General features: G+C 50.9%; 1 protein-coding gene across 1 annotated transcript in view; it reads left to right on the top strand.

Moving 5' to 3' along the window:
- The window catches only part of PPM1H (protein phosphatase, Mg2+/Mn2+ dependent 1H), a 252,941-nt gene that overhangs the window by 187,429 nt on the left and 46,648 nt on the right, over nt 1-18,864 (top strand). Inside the window, exon 6 of the mRNA XM_036253170.1 lies at nt 3,765-3,883. Coding sequence (XP_036109063.1) covers nt 3,765-3,883 — 119 coding nt within the window. The remainder of the gene's footprint in view (nt 1-3,764; nt 3,884-18,864) is intronic.

Here is an 18,864-nt window from a genome sequence, read left to right on the forward strand (position 1 = left end):
TGAGAGAGAGCATCGATTGGCTGCTTCCTGCATGCCCCCATTGGGGATTAGGCCCACAACCTGGGCATGTGCCCTGACCGGGAATCGAACTGGCAACCTCTTGGTGCATGGGTCGACACTCAACCACTGAGCCACATCCACTGGGCCAGATGTCAGTCTTTAAGGCCCCTTTGAGCCCGACCATCCTCGAGGGAGAGGGGTGAGGGGAGCAGCCTCTGCAGACAGCGGAGGTGCCAAGGCGTTCCAGCCACCCCCCGGGCATCTGCCTGGGCAGACCTGACACAGCTGGCCGTGCAGGAGGCGCGGGTGAAAGGGCATGAGGCGCCCGGATGAACATAGCAGAGGCCCGCTCACCCTCCAGTTAGGAGGCAAAGCGCCTGGTGCTCTGCATGTTTACTCCTTCGTCACTGGGGCTGGCGAAGAAATGTACTTGGGAATGACCTTGGTATGGAATGTGTTTGTTAGTAATATACGTGTGTGGTGTATCCATATTTATACACACCCACTCATTTATGTACAGTTGCCCCGCCATGTCTGTGAGGGATTGGTTCCAGGATCTCCACGGATGCCCAGGTCCCTTATATAAAACGGCATAGAGCAATGTATACAGTCAGCATCTGCGGATATAGAGGGATGACTGTGTACACATGTACATCTCACATAAAGATCGGTGAATATATGACACACTGCACATAAGCTCTCACACTTACACATATTGTTTGATAACCTATTTTTTATGAATATATCACTTCTGCCTGTGTTGTCACATTCTCTGGGACATCATTGTAAATGACAGCATAGAATTCTTCTGTATAGATTTGCGTTGGTTCATTGCATCTCTCGTAGTATAAAGTGACTTCTTCTAGTGACTTGTTATCAGAGCATGTCAGGAGCGTCTCTGTGGCCAGGCCGCGTGCAGGTCTCGCTGTTGCTGAGGGGGTCCTCACGGTACCTCTTTGTGATTCTGATGGCGTGTGGTCTAGGAGCCACGAGGTCATGGGCCTTTTGTTGCCCCCTTGTTGTTTTTTTCTAAATGTGCGTATGGGTAGGTTAAAGGGCCAACATAGTCCTGACCGATTTGGCTCAGTGGTTAGAGTGTTGGCCCACGGACCGATGAGTCGAGGGTTTGATTCCATACCTCAGTTGTGGTTTGTCCCTGGCCCTGGTAGGGTCATGCAGGAGGCAACCAGTCGATGTGGCTCTATCATGTTGATGTTTCTCTCTGTCCCTCTCTCCCTCCTTCTCTCTCTCCCTCCCTCCCTCCCACTCTATCTGATGATAAATAGAAAAGTGTCCTTGGGTAAGGAATAAAATAAATCAATAAATAAAGGGCCAACATAAGGGTTAGGACAGGGGTATGGGCATGCTACTAAGCTCAGCCTGTAGAACTACCCAGTCCTGGCTGATAACCTTGGGCTAGGTGTCTTAACCTCTCTGGGCCTTGGTTTCCTCATTTGAAAATTGACTCTATGGAACATTCTTTGTAGTATTGTTGGGGTGGTTATACAAAGCATTTCAAGTGTCTGGGACATAGTAACCCCTAAATGAGAGGGTCCAGCTTGAGATGTAGGGGGTGTGACAAGAACTGCATGCTGGACAGTCCCAAGGTCTGAGAGGTGATCCAGGGCATGTACAAGATGCTACTCTTTTTTTTTTTTTTTTAGAGAGAAAGAGAAGCACACATGTGAGAGAGAAACATCCATCGGCTGCCTCCTGTTCACACCCTACTGAGGATCGAGCCCACCACCCAGGCATGTGCCCTGACGGGAATCGAACTGGGACCTCTCAGTCCATGGGACGGCACTCAATCCACTGAGCCACACCAGCCGGGCCAGAGATGCTACTTTTTATTGACTTTTTACGCCTCCATTCCCTTGTCTTCGCGGGTGAACGGACAGAGGGGAAAGAGCAGTATCTGCCCTGTGGGCACAGCTGGCCTCCTGGGCTGTGACTGGCACAGGGCCCTGCTGGGCTCTGCCCACTGGCACGGTCTGGATGGGATTGGCAGAGACTCATATTTTTATTTTGCACAAATGATGTGGCCAGGGAGGTGATTGGGAGGGTGAAATGAGAATCGCAAAGCACTTAGCTTAGGACTCAGGATGTAATAGGCCTCTATAATTATTAAATGGATAATTTAATAATTATTTTCTCGTATGAACAGAGACAACCATGGTGAGTGCATTATAAACATTATTAAAATAATGTGAGATGGCTATATAATTAATCTCATTGTACAGATAAAAAACAAAAACTGAGGCCTGAGAAGTTAACCCCCTAAAAGCGCACAGCTTACAGATTATCAATGCAGAGCTTAGAGTCAAACCCAAGTCCCTCTTACCCACAGCCCCCGCCACTGGCCTGCCTGCTAATATCAGTTCCCTTCCTTCCTTCCTTCCTTCCCCGGGAGCCTCTCTATGGAGCCCAGTTGAGGGTGCTTGATCCCCATCTGCAGGGCCCCTCGAAGAGGAGCTCAAATTCCCATCAGACCGGGAACCGGCTGGGGCTGCAGCCAGCAGTGAGGAGGTTCCCCTCCTCAGGGTTCCAACCCCAGGCCTCCTGTCTGTCCCCTTGCCCGCTCAGAGTCCCTGGCTGTGAGTTCTCTGGCCAAACCCCACCGCCCGGTGACAGTTCAGCTCTCTTCCTTTCACTCCCGGTACATTGCACTCTGGTGACCACCACCTGACGAATACCCCTGAAGCCACTGTGGGAATCAGCGGCAGGTCCGCCGGCGTGGGGGCCTGGGAAGGAGATGTGGGAGATGCCCGGTTCCATGGACTGCGGACACGGCCATCTGTCCTGCGGCAGGGGTCCCTTGCTTTCCTGCAGTGCCGGCCGCGGTTTGCTCTGCCCACTCTCCCCAGCCAGAGAGCGAAGGGGTTTGCTCTGCCCACTCTCCCCAGCCAGAGAGCGAAGGGGTTTGCTCTGCCCACTCTCCCCGGCCAGAGAGCGAAGGGGTTTGCTCTGCCCACTCTCCCCGGCCAGAGAGCGAAGGGGTTTGCTCTGCCCACTCTCCCCGGCCAGAGAGCGAAGGCTCATCGCGGCTGAGCAGGCTGCGTCTGGGCTGGGGCTCGCGGTGAGGCCTCTGCAGGAAGTGCGCGCGGGGCCAGCTCCTCTGCCGCAGAGCTGGATCTGAATTCTGAACGTGACAATGAGACTGTTTGTTGTTTCAGAGCAATTCCCTAAGTGGCTGTTTGCGCGATACTTTTGTAGTGTGAACAGGGATTTGGGGGAGGGGAAGGAGCCATCTGCTGTGGAATAGTCTTCCAATTACATGATCAAATTACCGCAGAGCAAAATGGAGGGCGTCCAGCCCAGCCCGCTCTCGGGCCATTGTGTTGACGTGGAGACTCGCAGGTTTCAGAGGCCACGCCAAGGTCACTAGGAGGACAGCAGAGAAAGCCACGGCGGAGGGTGAGCTGTCGGCCGCACCCACGTGCCTGCAGAAAGTGAAACGACCTTGGATGTGAAGTACAAAGCTAACCTTGGGAGAAACTCAGTCTCTTCCTGAGGATGCATGTCTTTGATCAACAATTAATTTTTCCTCTCAAATGAAGAAGTTACATCCCTTGATACGTTAAGTGGGTGGTTTTTTTTGGCACTGAGAGTCTTAAATCTATTTATTTTCCTTAAAATACGAGAGCGATTTGTTTGTTTTTGAAATGTGGCCTGTCTCAATTTGCAAAACATCCTTGAGTCTATTTTTTTCTTCTAAATCTGTGTGTGGGTTTGTTTTTTTTCCCCCCTTTTCTTTTTGCTACTAGGCATTCATGCAGCCGCACTTGCTGGGAAATGAATTCACACATCTGGAGTTTCCAAGGAGAGTGCAGAGAAAAGAACTTGGAAAGAAGATGCTCTACAGGGACTTTAATATGACAGGCTGGTAAGAACACACCTCCCTCCGCCCACCGCCACGGTGTGTGTGGAGGAAGTACCACCATCACAGGCCCCTGGTGCAGTTTAGATCAGGGGTGTACCAGCGACCTGGGGGTGTGCTCAAGGGACAGGGGTACCGCTGCCTCTGCTGTTTGCCCCTGGCACAGTCCCCAAGTCACAGGGGCTGGTTTGCCTATCTGCTTCTCAGAGGTTCTCCTTGGGAACAGTGAACCCCACAAAGCTGACGTAATTCCTCACTTTACACAGAGCAAGCATTTGAGGGCTTTTAAAACACGTTAAACTTGGTTTTTGAGGCCGTGGTCTTGAAGGAATGGACCAGAGGTTTACTGGGCCAGACTGACTTGGATTGCACCCTAACTCTGACCTCTGTAAATGGGCAAAGTTGCATAAACTGCTTCACTCCTATGAGCCCCATTTTCCATGGGTATGGTGAAAAAAATACACTCTTTGAAGGGTCATTGTAAGGACTAGAAGTAATGAGCTACCCTCATTATTTTATCACATTCAAATTGAAATAAGAAATCTTGGCAGGGGCCTCTTACTCCCAAATCACACCTGTCTAAGCACAAAACCATTTCGGATGTGGCTCAGGGGCTAACGGTGACTAAGAACCTCATCTGTTTTTTTCCATCTGAAAAGTAAATACGATGACCAAGTACTTGTGTGTACTAGGGTTGGAGGAAGGCATCGATGAGAGCAGTGCCAGCAGGGGGCGTGGGCAGGGATTTCCCCGTAGGCCCTGTGGTCCGGACCAGTGAGCCCCTTGCCAGTCTGAGGATAGCTGGGGAATGAGACCAGGGACTCTCCTCGCCGTATCTCCAACACAGGAAACGAAGAGGATTCCATTATCTCTTCTTCATTGACCAAAATAGATATAACAGATGGTCACAGCCCAAATTCCCGTGTTGATGACTTCTAGGCTGGGAATCTCCTCCCAGGGTACGTACTGTCTAAAAGCAAGAGTTGAGCTACCCCGGGAAGATAAGGGGCTGATCTAAGGCACTTCTTGTGATTTGCCATCCAGAAGAGGAAATCCTCAGCTGCGTCCACTCTTGTTCCACAACGGGACTCACAAACTGGCCCAAAAGGCAAACTTGACCCGTGGCCCCTTATAAAAAAATTTTAATGCAGTCATATTTGTTTGTGTATGTTCTTTGGCCATCTTCACGTTCCATTAGGGCAGTTGAGTAGTTGCAACAGACACCATAGGACCCTCAAAGCCTAAAATATTTACTTCGAAAATGTGCACATATTCACCAGAAAGGGTCCACTGGATTTGCAGTGCTCGGTTTTGGGGTTTATTTTCAGCGGGTGTGCTGCAAGAATTTTGAAAACTTGCAATACCTATTTAGTCAGGGGCACTGACCTCTTTTCCCTTAGCCTGTCAAAGAAAAAAATGACAACAGCTACCACAACAATAGCCGCCCAGTGTGGATGACTCAAAATTATACCTATTTTTGCCCTGGCCGATTTTGCTCAGTGGTTAGAGTGTTGGCCCGTGGACCAGAGAGTCCCGGGTTCAGTTCCTGCTAAGGCAGTGGTTCTCAACCTGTGGGTTGCAACTCCTTTGGGGGTCGAATGACCCTTTCACAGGGGTTACCTAAGACCATCAGAAAACACTATTTCCGATGGTCTTAGGAACCGAGACACCGCTCCTCTATCTGTCTCCAGGCGGGTCCGCCCACGTGCAGATACACCCACATACAACATGAAGAACTGTACTAAAGGGTCACAGCATTAGGAAGGTTGAGAACCGCTGTGCTAAGGGCATGTACCTCGGTTGCAGTTTGTCCCCAGCCTGGGTTGGGGCCATGTGGGTGGCAACCAGTCGATGTGTCTCTCTCACATCAATGTTTCTCTCTGTCTCTTCCCCTTCTCTCCCTCCCGCTCTGTCTGAAAATAAATGCAAAAATGTCCTTGGGTGAGGATTTAAAAAAAAAAAAAAAAATTATACCTATTTTTTTGTCAGCTCAGCAAAAAATGTATTTTTTTGGTGTGCCGCAGAATTTTCGTAATTAGTTGAAGTGTGCCATGAGAGGAAAAGGATTGAGAATCACTGCCCTAACCTAACTGGGTGTTCTTTGTGACTTCATTTATATTCAATCGGTAAAACCAGCATTCTTACAAAAAAGTTGAAGGTGAGGGCTACTCTGATTTGGAAAAGCATGGTGGGGTTTGGTCTAGATTTTGCAGAATTTGGACTATGACAGGAAAGGCATCCCAGGTCAAGAACCAGATGATTGTAAATACATACACCAAAGGAGTCGATCTAAGAGACAGCGAGCAGACTAGCCAAGAAGAGGGGGAGCATCTGGGAAAGCAGACTGATCTGATATTGAGAGAACGCAGTCGGGGAGGAAGGAGACCAGGCAGGGACATTAGGTTTGCTGAGGGAGGCTGTGGGCTGCTCTTGTGTGTTTCTGAGAAGCAGAAGGAATATTAAACCAGTGTCTTAGGGACGTGGTTCTAAGCAGAGTTTGAAGGACACTGACCAGGAGAGGCAGCAGAGACAGGTACCCAGGAAAAAAAATCATGGAAATAGACGTGCAAGATCTCAAGGGCCAAATGGAGGGATGGAAGCAGAAAACAGACAAAGAAAGGAAATGAACAAGAAACTAGATTATATAGGCCAAGGGATAAATGTAAGAGGTAAGTCATTAATTATTTCAATTATCTGTTTAAATATGTCTCTTCAAGTGGTGGATAAGCCTCCTGAGGGGGAGCCCCACGCCTGGTCCTGTGCCTGTTACTTACTGGGTGAAGGGAAGAAAGGGGCGTGATTGACAGAGTGGAGGGGGCAGGGGGACATTGCGGAGGGTCCGTCAGCGGGAAGGGTAGGAAGGAGGAACTGGCATATGAGACGTGCTGAGCTTGAGGCAAGGCTGTTTGTTCTTTCTATGCCAGAGAGGCAAATCGATCTAAACAGTAAAAACGAACTTGGTGAACAAATGGCTAAAGGTTACCTCTGTTTCATAATTTTTTGAATGTAGATTGTATCCAAGTTTACATGCTCTCTCTTAAACACACACACACACACACACACACACACACACACACCCACCCACCCAGTGCTAGCATGGTCCTAGTTTATAAACAGTCCGTCAGCGGGCTGAATGTCATGTGTGGAACTCCACACCGAATCACCGAGGAGCCCAGTGGAGAAGGGCTTCCTCAGCCAGGATTTGCTGACTTTTCCGGCGCGGTCCCTTACCTGGCTCTGGCTCTCAACTTGGACCATGAGCAGAGATTCGCGTGCGCCTTTGCACTACTTCCTACCTGTGTTTACTTTTGATTTGAAAGTGATGTTTAAGGTAAAGGGGAGCTCTTTATGTCTTCCTTGAAAGAAGTCGGGAAGTTTAAAACCAACTCCCGCCCTTAACGTGAATGGATTCATTTGAAAGACGATTTTAACCTCTGAAGGGAAATCTCAGACCCAGCAGTTATTGTTTAGGACTTTAAAGAGCATGGGACCACAATTTGCTGCCTTTCTGAGCCGGCAATTCCGTGGAGAAGATGAGGACGGATGGATGGCTTTTCCCCCAGGAAAGCCTGAAATCAGAGTTGACCTTTGAACTGCACAGGTCCACTTACATGTGGATTTTTCAATGAATATACAGTCGGCCTCTGTATCCCCGGGTTTTTCATCCATGAATTCAACCAACTGCGGACTGGAAATGGCAGATGCGAAGGGAGGGCTGACTGAGCATCGTGCTACCCTGTTTTATACAAGGGCCCTGAGCACCTACAGATTTTGGTATCGTGGGGGTCCTGGAACCAATCCCCTGTAGATACCGAGGGGCGGCTGTAGTGAAGTTTCTGGGGAGTCGAAAGTTGCATGTGGATTTTCCACTGTGTGGGGGTTGGCACCCTAAGCCCCACATTGCTCAAGGGTCAACTGGTGCGTGTTTGGATGCCTCGTGCTCAAGGGCACAGATGCGCCCTTGCCTGGCCCCTCTGATTCTTGGCTTCAGAATTCAGCTTGGCCTCTGAACTCGGTTTCTCTGAAAGCTGTCTAACAAACCAAGGGTCCTGCTGCACAGCTGTTTGCTTAATCCTTGTAGTAAATACCTAGTTGTAGAAATTCTTATCTCCCCCTTGTCCCCCACGAATCATGACAGCAGTGGGGGGTGCCGACGGTTAGTGGGAGAGCTGTACATGATTTCTCATATTTAACCATCCTATGAGCGAGACACCTTTTACAGATGAGGAAACTGAGGCACAGGCTCAGTGGCTCGAGGTTACACAACTAGTAAGAGGAGAAGCTGTTCCCATTTTGCAGTTGACCAGACTGAGGCTCAGAGGGAGCAGGTGCTTGTCTCAGCTTCCACCAATGCACACGTGTCAGAACCAGGACTGGAACCCCGCTTTCCGACTCGGGCTCAGGGCTCCGTGCACCAGTCAACTTTTCTTGAGGGTGACACTAGACACCATTGTTCCGTTTTGAGCTGTGACAGACCTCTGTCCACCAGGATTATGTCTCCTTGAGTCCTGGAGGGTGCGCGAGGGTGAAACGAAGCGTTTCGGGAGCGGTGGGTTCCTTAGCAGTTCTCTTCTAGTTCTCCGACCCAGTAGACCACGGCCAAATGGAAACACGACACTTCACACTCATCACTAAGAGCCTGTGTGTGATTTTGGGGTGTGGTGGTGGGGAGGATCCCCAAACAACCAGCTCTCCGATGCCTAGGACACTGCCTGCTCTCATCGGAGGAGCATCCTGCGCTCTCTGCGGCGTGTCTGTGGCGGGAGGAAGTGTGGGCAAGGGGAGCCTTGTCTCATCATTAAGGATGAGTGTGTTGCCTCCTGGCGGGGATCCTTTCTCTCCCACCCCCGTGCTTTCTCGGAGACCGTGGAGCAGCTCGGCAGGCCCAGATTGTACCGAGGACAAAAGGTTTGTCACCAGGGCCTTCATAATGAAATCAGCCTTTTCCCGGGCCACCCCACCTCCCCTTTCGCCTCCCCTCAGATAGTTGGCCCGATGGTTTGATTTACAAAGGCATTTTCCTCACAGAACCCCCGTGCTGAGTTGGTCCCTGCTGTGGCCCAGCGCTCACCTTCTGAGCCTGGTGGTCTGGTGCCAGAATCCCGGCCCTGAAGTCCGTGCGAGCCGGCGCCCCTCCCCCCGCCCTTTGTGTGGAGCGGCTCTTGCGTGATGCACACTGGCTGGCATTGTGCGGTCCGGATCCAGCCCGCAGCCCTCTGGGTCCTCTCAGGCCATAATTTGCTGGCAAGCATCTATGTTACAGAGCTGAAACAACAGTTTCTCACAGCTGGCTCTGTGGCACCAGGTCCCTGAGGACGACTGTGCTCTGGTGTAGGATCAGTGTTTGCTGTGCTCTTTGTCCAGCCACATGGGGTGCCGAGCAAGCCGGGGGCCCAGGGGACACGCGCATGGGAGGGGGCTGCCGCTTCTTCACCCCTGGCGTTGGGCCAGCAGCTCCAGCAGCTGTTCCTGGACTGATGGGATTTATAGAGAGAGCGAGGGCCAGAGAGGAAGAGACGTCCATCGTGTGAACGGGAGATTGCTTCCAGATGGCCCTGGTCATGAGTAAAGTACACCAGAATTCTTTCTCTGAGCAGAGCCTTTCCGACATCTCTGACGGTCTTATTTCAGGGGACAGGCGGGACCGTAACTTGAGGTGGCCTGGCTTCTGACCAGCTTACAGCTGTGGCAGACGGGCTCCTTGGTACTGGTCCTTGCTCTGCCAAGATTCTGGGGCCTTGGGCGAACCCTGGGCCCCGGCTCGTTCATCTGTAACATGCTTCCTTCCCCCTGGCTGCTCGCCGCAGTCTGCTGGGGGATGGGCTCTTCAGAGCCTCTGGAAAAGACAGCTTCCATTAGAAAGATTCCAGAGACGGTGACCTTTCATTTTTATCTCTTGCAGCCCTTGCTCGTTATGATTCTGACTTGATGACACAGCAGGGTAACTTTCCCGCCTGATTTCCCTTAAAACCATGCGCAAATCAGGACTTTCCGCTGGGAGCAGGGTGGGGTCAACTACCATTTTTTCCTTTCAGCATTCACTACTTTTCTAAGGCACAGGACATCTTTCTGTTCTCTGTGCCCTCTGACGCAGTGGCCACAGCCCCGTGGGACCCTCTGCACTTACATTAGAGCTAAATGAAATCGAAACTCATGTTCCAAGTTGTGCTCGCCCCATCTCAGTTGCTCACTCGGCACCTGGGGCTAGTGGCCCCAGACCTGGACAGGGCAGACAAACATTTCCTTCATCCCTCCTGCTGGCTGGATGCTGCCCTGCAGCCCCGGGAACGTAAGGTGTGGGCCTAGCTGGGGGGGAGGACAATGCAAGGAGCTGGCTGTAACTAAGCATCCAATGGCAGAGATTAAAAAATATTTTTTAAAAAATTTAAAAAGACAGCTGCCCTAGCCGGGTTGCTCAGTTGGTTCAAGCACCAAAAGGTTGCAGGTTCAATTCCTGGTTGGGGCAAGTTTAGGAGGCAACCCGTCTGTTTCCCTCTGTCTCCCCTTTTCTTCACCCCATCCCTCCCTCTTCCTCTCTGTGAACATGTCCTTGGGTGAGGACAGGGAGGGAGGGAGGGAGGAAGGAAGGAAGGAAGGAAGGAAGGAAGGAAGGAAGGAAGGAAGGAAGGAAGGAAGACAAAGAGAGAGAGAGAAGGAGAAAGAAATAGGAAGAAAGAGAAATAGAAAGAAGAAAGGAAAGACAACTGAGCACAGCAGGGAGAGCAGAAAGGTATGACCACATCCTCTGACTTCTGGCCTCACTCCTGCTAGATTCTGAGCCACTGGGGGATGGAGTGATCACTTCCAGGCGTTCGGGGTACCAGTCATTGTGTTGGGGGATGACTCGTCTTCAGGGCTCACCACTGGCCAGCCTGGAGGAAGACCCATTTCACCAGCCCTGGTCAGCAGCACCCCCCCCCCCCCCCGCCCTTGGCACTTCCTCTGGCTCCCCCGTTACTTCTTGGAGAGTGTTTCAGACTCTGGGGATTGGATTATAAAGCAACTTTACTGCCAACCCTTTGCATTCTGTGTGGGGTGACCTTTCTTCTTGATCTGCAGCCTGGAGCCCAGCTCGGGGTGGGGGGCAGAGCCACAGCCCCACAGCGCTGGCTACTTCCCAACGACCCAGACATTTTTCTGAGGAGAAACTGGAGGCAGCGCCCAAGCCTGCTTTGCGGCTGCTGGGTCGAGCGTTATAAACCCTGCAGACCCAGCTCCCATCTTTCTCTATTGCTCTTGTCCGCGCCCTCTGGCAGTGCAGCCAGGCGCTGACCGGGCCGGGCCACGCAGATTGAGAAGCGCCAGAGTGCTTTATGAAGCCAGCTCCGAGCCGCATTTAATATAAATTGATTTATTGAGTCAAACACAGAAGCCCTGTTACAGAAACCCCAGGCTCTATCCTCCAGAGGGCCACCTAATAAAGCAGCCCCAACTGACACTCCTCATTAGCTTTTCCACGGATCCCCAGGCAGTTTTTAAAGGGATAGTGTCCCTCTTTTGGACCTGAATTTATATGTTGGCCATGCCTGTGGGTCTAATTAGCTCAGCATTATTAGTTTTACCGGGAAAGCCTGCATTTTCTAACAGCTTGACTCTCGAGTTTTAAGGAGTAATTGGAAAATTCATACCCTGTCCTTTTCCCTCTTTTCGTGTTTAATCACTTCTGACCCAGTCTTTGGAAATGAGCCTGCGGTAGCTCCGACCAGCGCTGTTGGCACGGAGGGTTTCTGGGTCCCACCTCAGTGCGAGTCCTGACCTCCCCGTCGAGCCATAGACCTCACGGGGGGCTTTTCAGACTCACCAGAGAAATATCACATTTTAATGTTATAATTACTTCACAAGAAAGCAGGCCTTTCCGTGGTTAAACCCAGTATTAATTTCCTCCCAGCCACTTGTATTTTCATAATGTAATGATTACGGGCCACCTTGGCAGCAATCTGGGAATCTGACTTTGTAGAGAAAGGAGGGGTGTGGATCTCATTTCAGAGAAGTTTAACCCCAAACCTCGGCAGACTGTCCAGGATGGGGATTGGCTGGGCCCGAGATCAGGCACCCCAGAAGTCCCCGAGCTCCAAGTTCCAGGCGCTGGAGGCAGAGCCCTCAGCCTCGGTGGGGAGGGGCCTCTTCCGGGCTCCCGGAGCCCCGAGGATGGACGGTTATTTGCGATGTACATGTTCTGCCTCTTTTCAAGACTTGCAGCTCTGGCAGCAGGAGCAGCAGGGAAGAAGGCTGCCCTGCTGGGTGCAGCACATCTCCTGACAGTGATAAATGACTCCCTGCTCCCCAGCCCTCCTCCCTGCCGCTCTGCCCATGAGGCCAGAGCTCTGAGATCTTTGCAAACGGCTGGAAACCCAGACAGACAGGCATTGTCAGGCCACGGGGAGGAGAAAGAAAAGAGGTGCCCAGCCAGCTTGCTCCCCGTTGATGGTCCACTCACCTCTCTCTGCTTTAATAATAACGGTAAATTTTTCATTCCTAACGTGGCCAGCCTACCTCCAAGCCTTTTTTTGCCCTTAGACCCTTTGCGCCGCCGCAGCGTTTGTCTGTACCCACGCACACACCGTACGCAGAGGTACCTCCGCTCTTCCCCGTGACCATTGTCTGCGGTTGTGCGGTGGTGACTTAGCTCCAGGCGTTCAGGGAAGTTTTAGGATGTCAGGTGCTTGCAAAATCCCCTGTTAAAATGGCCAGTGAGTGTCCTTGCAGCCAAGGGCCCAGGGAGCCCTCACTGTGTGTTTGGCGGACCTGTCCGTGTGCCTGCTGTTTATTGGACTTGCTGGCACATGGAGTCAGGCTGGCAGCTGGGCCAGCCCCTGAGCGTGTCACCTCTCCCTGACTCAGTTTCCCCATTTGTTAGTGAGGCCAGTGATACCTGATACCTGATATCACGAGTGCGGTGTGTGTCTGGGGGTACAATCACTAGATGTTCTGGAGAGTGGAAGGGTCAGCAAGAGCTGATCCTTGTCTCAGGAGGTTTAGACCTAACAGATGTGGGGACGCTTGTTTTTCAAAGTAATGAGAGGCTAGAAACCAAAAAGAAACGGGGCGGTTTGAAGTAAGGTCAAGGTGTGCTGACCACTTCTGCATGGCAGGTCTGTCCCTGGGGTGCAGGGAGGGCTTTTGTCTAGGAGAAGAGACATTCTCAAGACAACCAGGCAGCCATCCTGAGCCAGCTCCTCCACCCTGGGTGCTGCTGGGGAGGGCGGTTTTGTTTGTGTTTATTTGTGACGTTTTTGTGAACTGACTTTTTATCTCCTTTCTGAGTCCTAGCTGTTGGACCTCTCCAGGTGTCACGTAGCCCTCCTGAGCCAAGGGCCTGGGATGCCAAGCCCTCGGGGCACAGCAGGTCCTCACAGAGGAGGGACCTTCACAGACAGGACTGTGTTGGTGTCACAGAGATGAACAGCTGATCCAGCTGGCTTTCTGGAAACGTATGGAGCGATCCAGTTTTACCTATACATCTATTCTCAAAATCTCAGGAGTGAGGGAAGTAGATCGGTTGGAATTTGTGACCAAATAACTAAAACAAGACAGAATATAGGGCTTGTGGGGGAGGGGTAAAGAAAAGGCCATGTGGGAGTGGGAGTGCAGATGGTTGTTTTTAAGAGCAGGTTGGGATTGGGGCAGACTTGATGGAGAAGCTTATATTTGAATCCAAGTTTTGAAACGCAGAGTTGAAGAGGTTTGAGCCGGGGTGGGGGGTACAGGGGTGGGGGGGCATTCTGAGTAGAGGGCCCAGACCAGTAGAAGCCCAGAGGTGTGACAGAGAGACTAGTGGGGAATGTGAAGCTAGAGGTAATATCCAAAAGACTTTAACGATCTGCATGGAGGACTGGGCTCCAGCCGGCCGCGCTGCAGCAGGTCCTGGAAGACCCCCTGCTGTGCCAGGCGTTACTCTGTATTTCCTGCTTCACGGGGATTCCAGGAGAGGGGTCAGAGCAGGGGCAGGTGTTGGGGCAGGGGAGGCTCAGGACAGTCTACTTGCTCGTCAGCACGGGAGGGTTTCAGTGTTCTAACCCCTCACATATTACATCGGTATATATCAGCTAGGTAGGCTGGTGCTAGCCTGACACGGGACGCGCGGAGGGAAGTGGGCGGTCAGCGGCTAGGAGGCAGCTCCCCGAACTCTGCTGTCGTGCTAAGGATGCAGTGATGATCATGGCTTCAGTTTTCCACCCCTGAGATCTCTGCCCCTCTGGCGTATGGAAATGACACACAGCAGGGCAGATCTGGAAGCTGACAGTATGTTATTGAGAAGAACACAGGGTTCAATCCTCAGCCTATTTATAAGATCCTGTCTTTAAGGAAATTCCAGAGAAGTGAGGGTGTCAACACTCCCACAGATTTCCAGGTACTCTCAACTCTGCCCAAGAGCATTTCCCTCTGTCCAGCCCCCACTGCCCCAGTTACAAGCTTTCATCCTTGCCAGAGCGTGGTCACGCTTTCCCCTGTCCCTGCCACCCCTCCCCTCCACCGGGGTTCAGAGCAGAAAATCCATCATTGCTGATTTCAAGTTGAAAGTCCCACCAAGGTGGCTGACCCCCCGTAGCCCGTGGGAGCGTCTTTCTCAGAATCAGCTGGGGTGCTTCGCCCCTGCTTCGCCCGGGAATCCACACGTGAGAGTTGGAGAACCACCTCTCCAGACCCCGGAGGATTCTTCCCACCGTCACACTCCTCTCGCCTTCAGACCAGTAAAGCAAAGGTGTCTTCAGGGCAAGGAGACGGGTCTGGGTCTGTCCCCTGCTGAAGAACTGAATGCAGATCTTTCCCAAAGAACTGGAAATACTGGCAACACGGTCTTGTTGTCCATCATGTTGCTCTGGCAAAGGCAGTGATACTCTGTCTAGGCTCCGAGTCCACCGGGATAAGTCAGCCCATCAGTCTCCAGGGTAAACCAAGCGCTCTGCGTTGTGCGCAGTAGTTTAAAGGACAGAGCGCAGGGCTTTGTCGCGGTGGGGTTATCAGTCTTAACCGTGAGCTGCGTGTTGTGTTGGGCACTGGAGATACAAAGAAGTTCACAAACACCCCTGCCCTCACAGTGCTTACGTCAAGTGCAGGACAGAGCCAGACGTGGACGATTGCAATCTCATACCAAAACTTGTAGAGAAATGTTTACCCACAGGGAGCTTTCTCGTCTGGGGTGATTATTAAAAGCATTCCAGAATCCCCGAGGTCCTGGAGTCTGTATTTTTTTTAAAGCCTCCCGGGCGATCCTTGTGTCTCCTTACACATTGACCTTGGACGGCCCTGGACAGTCTTCGCGTGGATGTGAGCCACAGCTTGCAGAAAGGATTGGTTAGAGAGCACCGGACAGCCCAGCCCTTGAACAAGCTTCTGGCTGTTGCCGCCTGCCTGTATTCCTGCTGTTGCTTGGGAGGATCTTTGCCCTTCTGCGTAGGCCTGTGTCCAGGAAGGGGCCATGGGCTGGACTAGCAGTGGAGGACCAGGGGTGGTAAAACCTAGGGCCCAACAGTGTCCAAGTCCAATTGAGCCTCTCATTTTCCCTGTTGCTGCTGTGCCCGTAACCTGGAGAGTCTCGGCCCCTGGCACTGTATAAACACTTGGGGTAGGTCAGGAGGCCATGCTCCCAGGGCATCTGACTTGCTGGTTTCTTGTCCCTGTTCATCTTGAATAAATGATACTTTCTCCCCCATTTTGCTTAATCCTTCCGGGTGGCCTTGGAGTACCCTGTGAAACACTGGGTTTGAAGATGTAAAATCTTATTAATAATCAAACAATTTCAAAGCTAAACCTCAGGTTAAACCTAACTCTCTAAGTGACCTTGTACACCTACCGTATTGTCAAGAGAAGACAAAGCCAGAGAAGGTGGTTTACTTGAACTTCTGTGTGACGTATCAATGTAAAAACCCGGGGAGGGGGCGTGAAGGACACTTTAATTTTTGTGTGTGATTTACTCTGATGATGAGAATGAGTAATTCAGCATTCCTGTTGCATAACCTGCCATTTCATTGTATTACACAGATTCACAGCTCTTTGTGGGCAGAGGACCATGGTTAAGGGCACGATGATTTTCCTGGTTGTGTGGCCTCCATTTTCTTATTTGTATAATGGGGGTTAATGCTAATATCCATCTTACAAGGTTGTTATAAGAAGTAAATAAATTTGGAAAATGTAAGCGCTCAGAACAGTGCCTAGAACGGAGTAACAGTACGTATTGGGTGCGTGGGAATTCTGTTAGGAGCGAGGTGACGGAAAATGCCACATTTGCTGCCTTTGTCGCCCACCATCCAGAACAGCCGTGGGGCCACCTTGGTGCAGGAGCTGAGAATGTCTCCCTTTGATAAAGACGGGCCAGCACGGCCCAGGCCTGTGCCTCTTACCCTGGGCTTGAGTGATGTGGGGGTTAGCAGAAGATTCCAGAAGAGTCTGGGAATCCGCAGGATAAACATCTATTTTGCAGTTTGGGATGGGGGGGGGTATTATTTTGCATTGAAATGCATGTTGATTATGTGTATGCTTAAGCAAAATTTTCATGCCTTTTTAAGATAAAACAGAAGAGTTGAAAAAAAAACATGGCTACTTACGTTGAGGTACATCAGCCCTGCCCCCTGTGGTTTTTTCCAGTTCAAGAGCACTTGGCTGGGAATTCTGAACCAAGCTGGCAAAGGTTGGGTCTCAGCGTGCGTGAGAGTGGCTCTCCCAGGGGATGCTGAGGACGTGGTGGTCCAGGACGCAAACAGCGGTCGTAATGACCAGAGTGCGAGGAGCTGCGTGAGGCCGGGCTGCCGCACCCGTGCGGAGGAGCTGGCCGGTGCAGGGAAACCCTCTTCGAACAGAACAGTCTGTTCGGTCTTTTCTCCCCTAGCCCTGGATATGGGGTCAATGTTGGTTATCTCCTGATTTGTCGATATTGACTTGGTCTCATACAATATAAAGGCCAATGTGAATGAAGTTCATGTTTGTTTCAGAATGAATGGTCCCTGAGAAAGCAGAAATAATTCCAAATGTGTGTGCTCACAAAGTCAGGGTGTCTGATTCAGACCTGTGGGAGCTCTAAATGTTATTGATTAAAATAAGAAGCTCTTCTAGCCACGTGCTAATGCACACCAAGTGGATACTGAATCAGAAAGACTTTCCAAACCTGAAATTTCCCTAAAAGTTATCCAGAATATTCTATCTTGAAATATCATTGGTTCTATTTTATATGCACACATAATTTTTTTAAATATTTTCAAATGACTGATTCGAAGCATATTCTTTTATATGATTCTTTGCCCACTGCTAGCCTTGGGCCTATGAGTCAGGAGATGACCTTGATTTATGTTATATATTCCCAGCACCTGTGCTCATACCTGGCATGTGGTAGGTGCTCAGTAGAATCCATTGGTCTCATCTGGTCAAAGCCTGAGCTCCTGATTTGGAGCCACATACTAGGAGCAGGTTCAGTTCCTCTACCCACATTTTCAGCTGCGGGTAGGTGCCCATTCACTGGTTGTGAAGTCAGTGTGGTGTATGGAAATGAGCTTTTTCGGGGGATAAGCTTAAATATTGTCTTTTGAGATGTGTTTGTGTGTACACTGGGTTATCAGTGATATAGTTCTTACCATGGGTCACAAAGCGTGAACTCTGCTCAAACCCAGTCTGTTGTCCCAGACATGGACAGTGACTGGACAGCAAGCTCTGTTGCCTCTTGCTGTCATCCATGTGCTTGTGGTAGGAAGATGAGTCTTGAGGCCAAAAGAGAGGAATGGCCGCAGCTCCCAGGACTCCAGGCAGGATCTGGGCCGGGCGTGCTGGCAGGAGGAAGGGCACAGGTAGGCAGGTTCCTTAAGGCTTGTGGGTTGGCCCTGCTAATCGGGGGGGTTTCCTCAAGGGCAAGTGCAGTGTCAGGGAACAGAACTGGGGTCCCATTTCGGAAAACATTTTCCTGGCAGACAGCCGGAGGTTCTCCCTTTCGTTTGTTTCTCTCACCACAGCCGACACGCACGAGCGAGCTACACTGCACCTACCTGCTCTCTTCAATTGTATCACCAAATATTAACCTCACTCTTGTAACTCGTGTGTATTTGTGCCTGAATCTAGACTATATTAGCACAAGCACAACTTGTATATAGCGTAGGGTCCACAGGCTTCATTTAATTCACACAACACTAAGGACCAAAAGGAGAAAACAGAGTAGCATTTGTTAGTGGGGCCTTGGCATCACGGGGAAACTTCCCCAGGAATCATGGAATCAAGATGCCCCTTGACAACCAACTCCTAGCTCATAAATCCAGAGACCTCATGCAACATAATATGGCCCCATCCCCCAAAGGTTAGATTTGCAAAAATCTGTTGAACAATGTGGCAGAAACATTATAAAGGATACTTCCAAACCTTCAAAGGTCCTGCCTGCTATATATGGGATATTGTCAGCCTTTTCCAACTCACCCGGGGCCCCAAGGGCTGCCTTGTCATCTGCTCTCCACAGCTGGACTTGAGCCTGACATGAAGCTTGGCTCAGATTCATCCTCCCTGACCATCAGCAACATTTTCCCAGCATATTGAGATTTGATCCAAAGGGATCCCAGCAGGTGTGGACCAGGTGGGTAAACTCACCTCCTTCTAGGACCAAACTGGAATTACAAGTAAAATACTGAACAAACAACCTGAATAACCAACTTAAGACCAGCTGGATAGAAGTCTTATAACCGAGGATTTGTAGAAGACGCCACATCAAGACTGGCAGAAGGACGGAGACACAGAAGGGGCTGGCCCCACTCACAGGCAGTAGCTGAGGTTTCAGAGGGATATCAGGTGCAGGGGGATCCCCTCTGAGAAGTGTGGGGTCTAAACCTGAAGCCAGGCCCCCAACCCAGAGCACCAGGGCTGGGAAGAGACACCCACATAACATCTGGCTGTGAGAAGCAACGGTGTTTCTGACTGTCAGGGAGAGACAGGAGCTTACTAGAGACACGGGCACACTCTTAAAGGGCCAACACACAAAATCTCATTCGCAGCCACTCACACTGAGTTCTGGGGGAAGG

Source organism: Molossus molossus, unplaced genomic scaffold, assembly GCF_014108415.1.
Source record: "Molossus molossus isolate mMolMol1 unplaced genomic scaffold, mMolMol1.p scaffold_m16_p_10, whole genome shotgun sequence".
Taxonomy (NCBI): domain Eukaryota; kingdom Metazoa; phylum Chordata; class Mammalia; order Chiroptera; family Molossidae; genus Molossus; species Molossus molossus.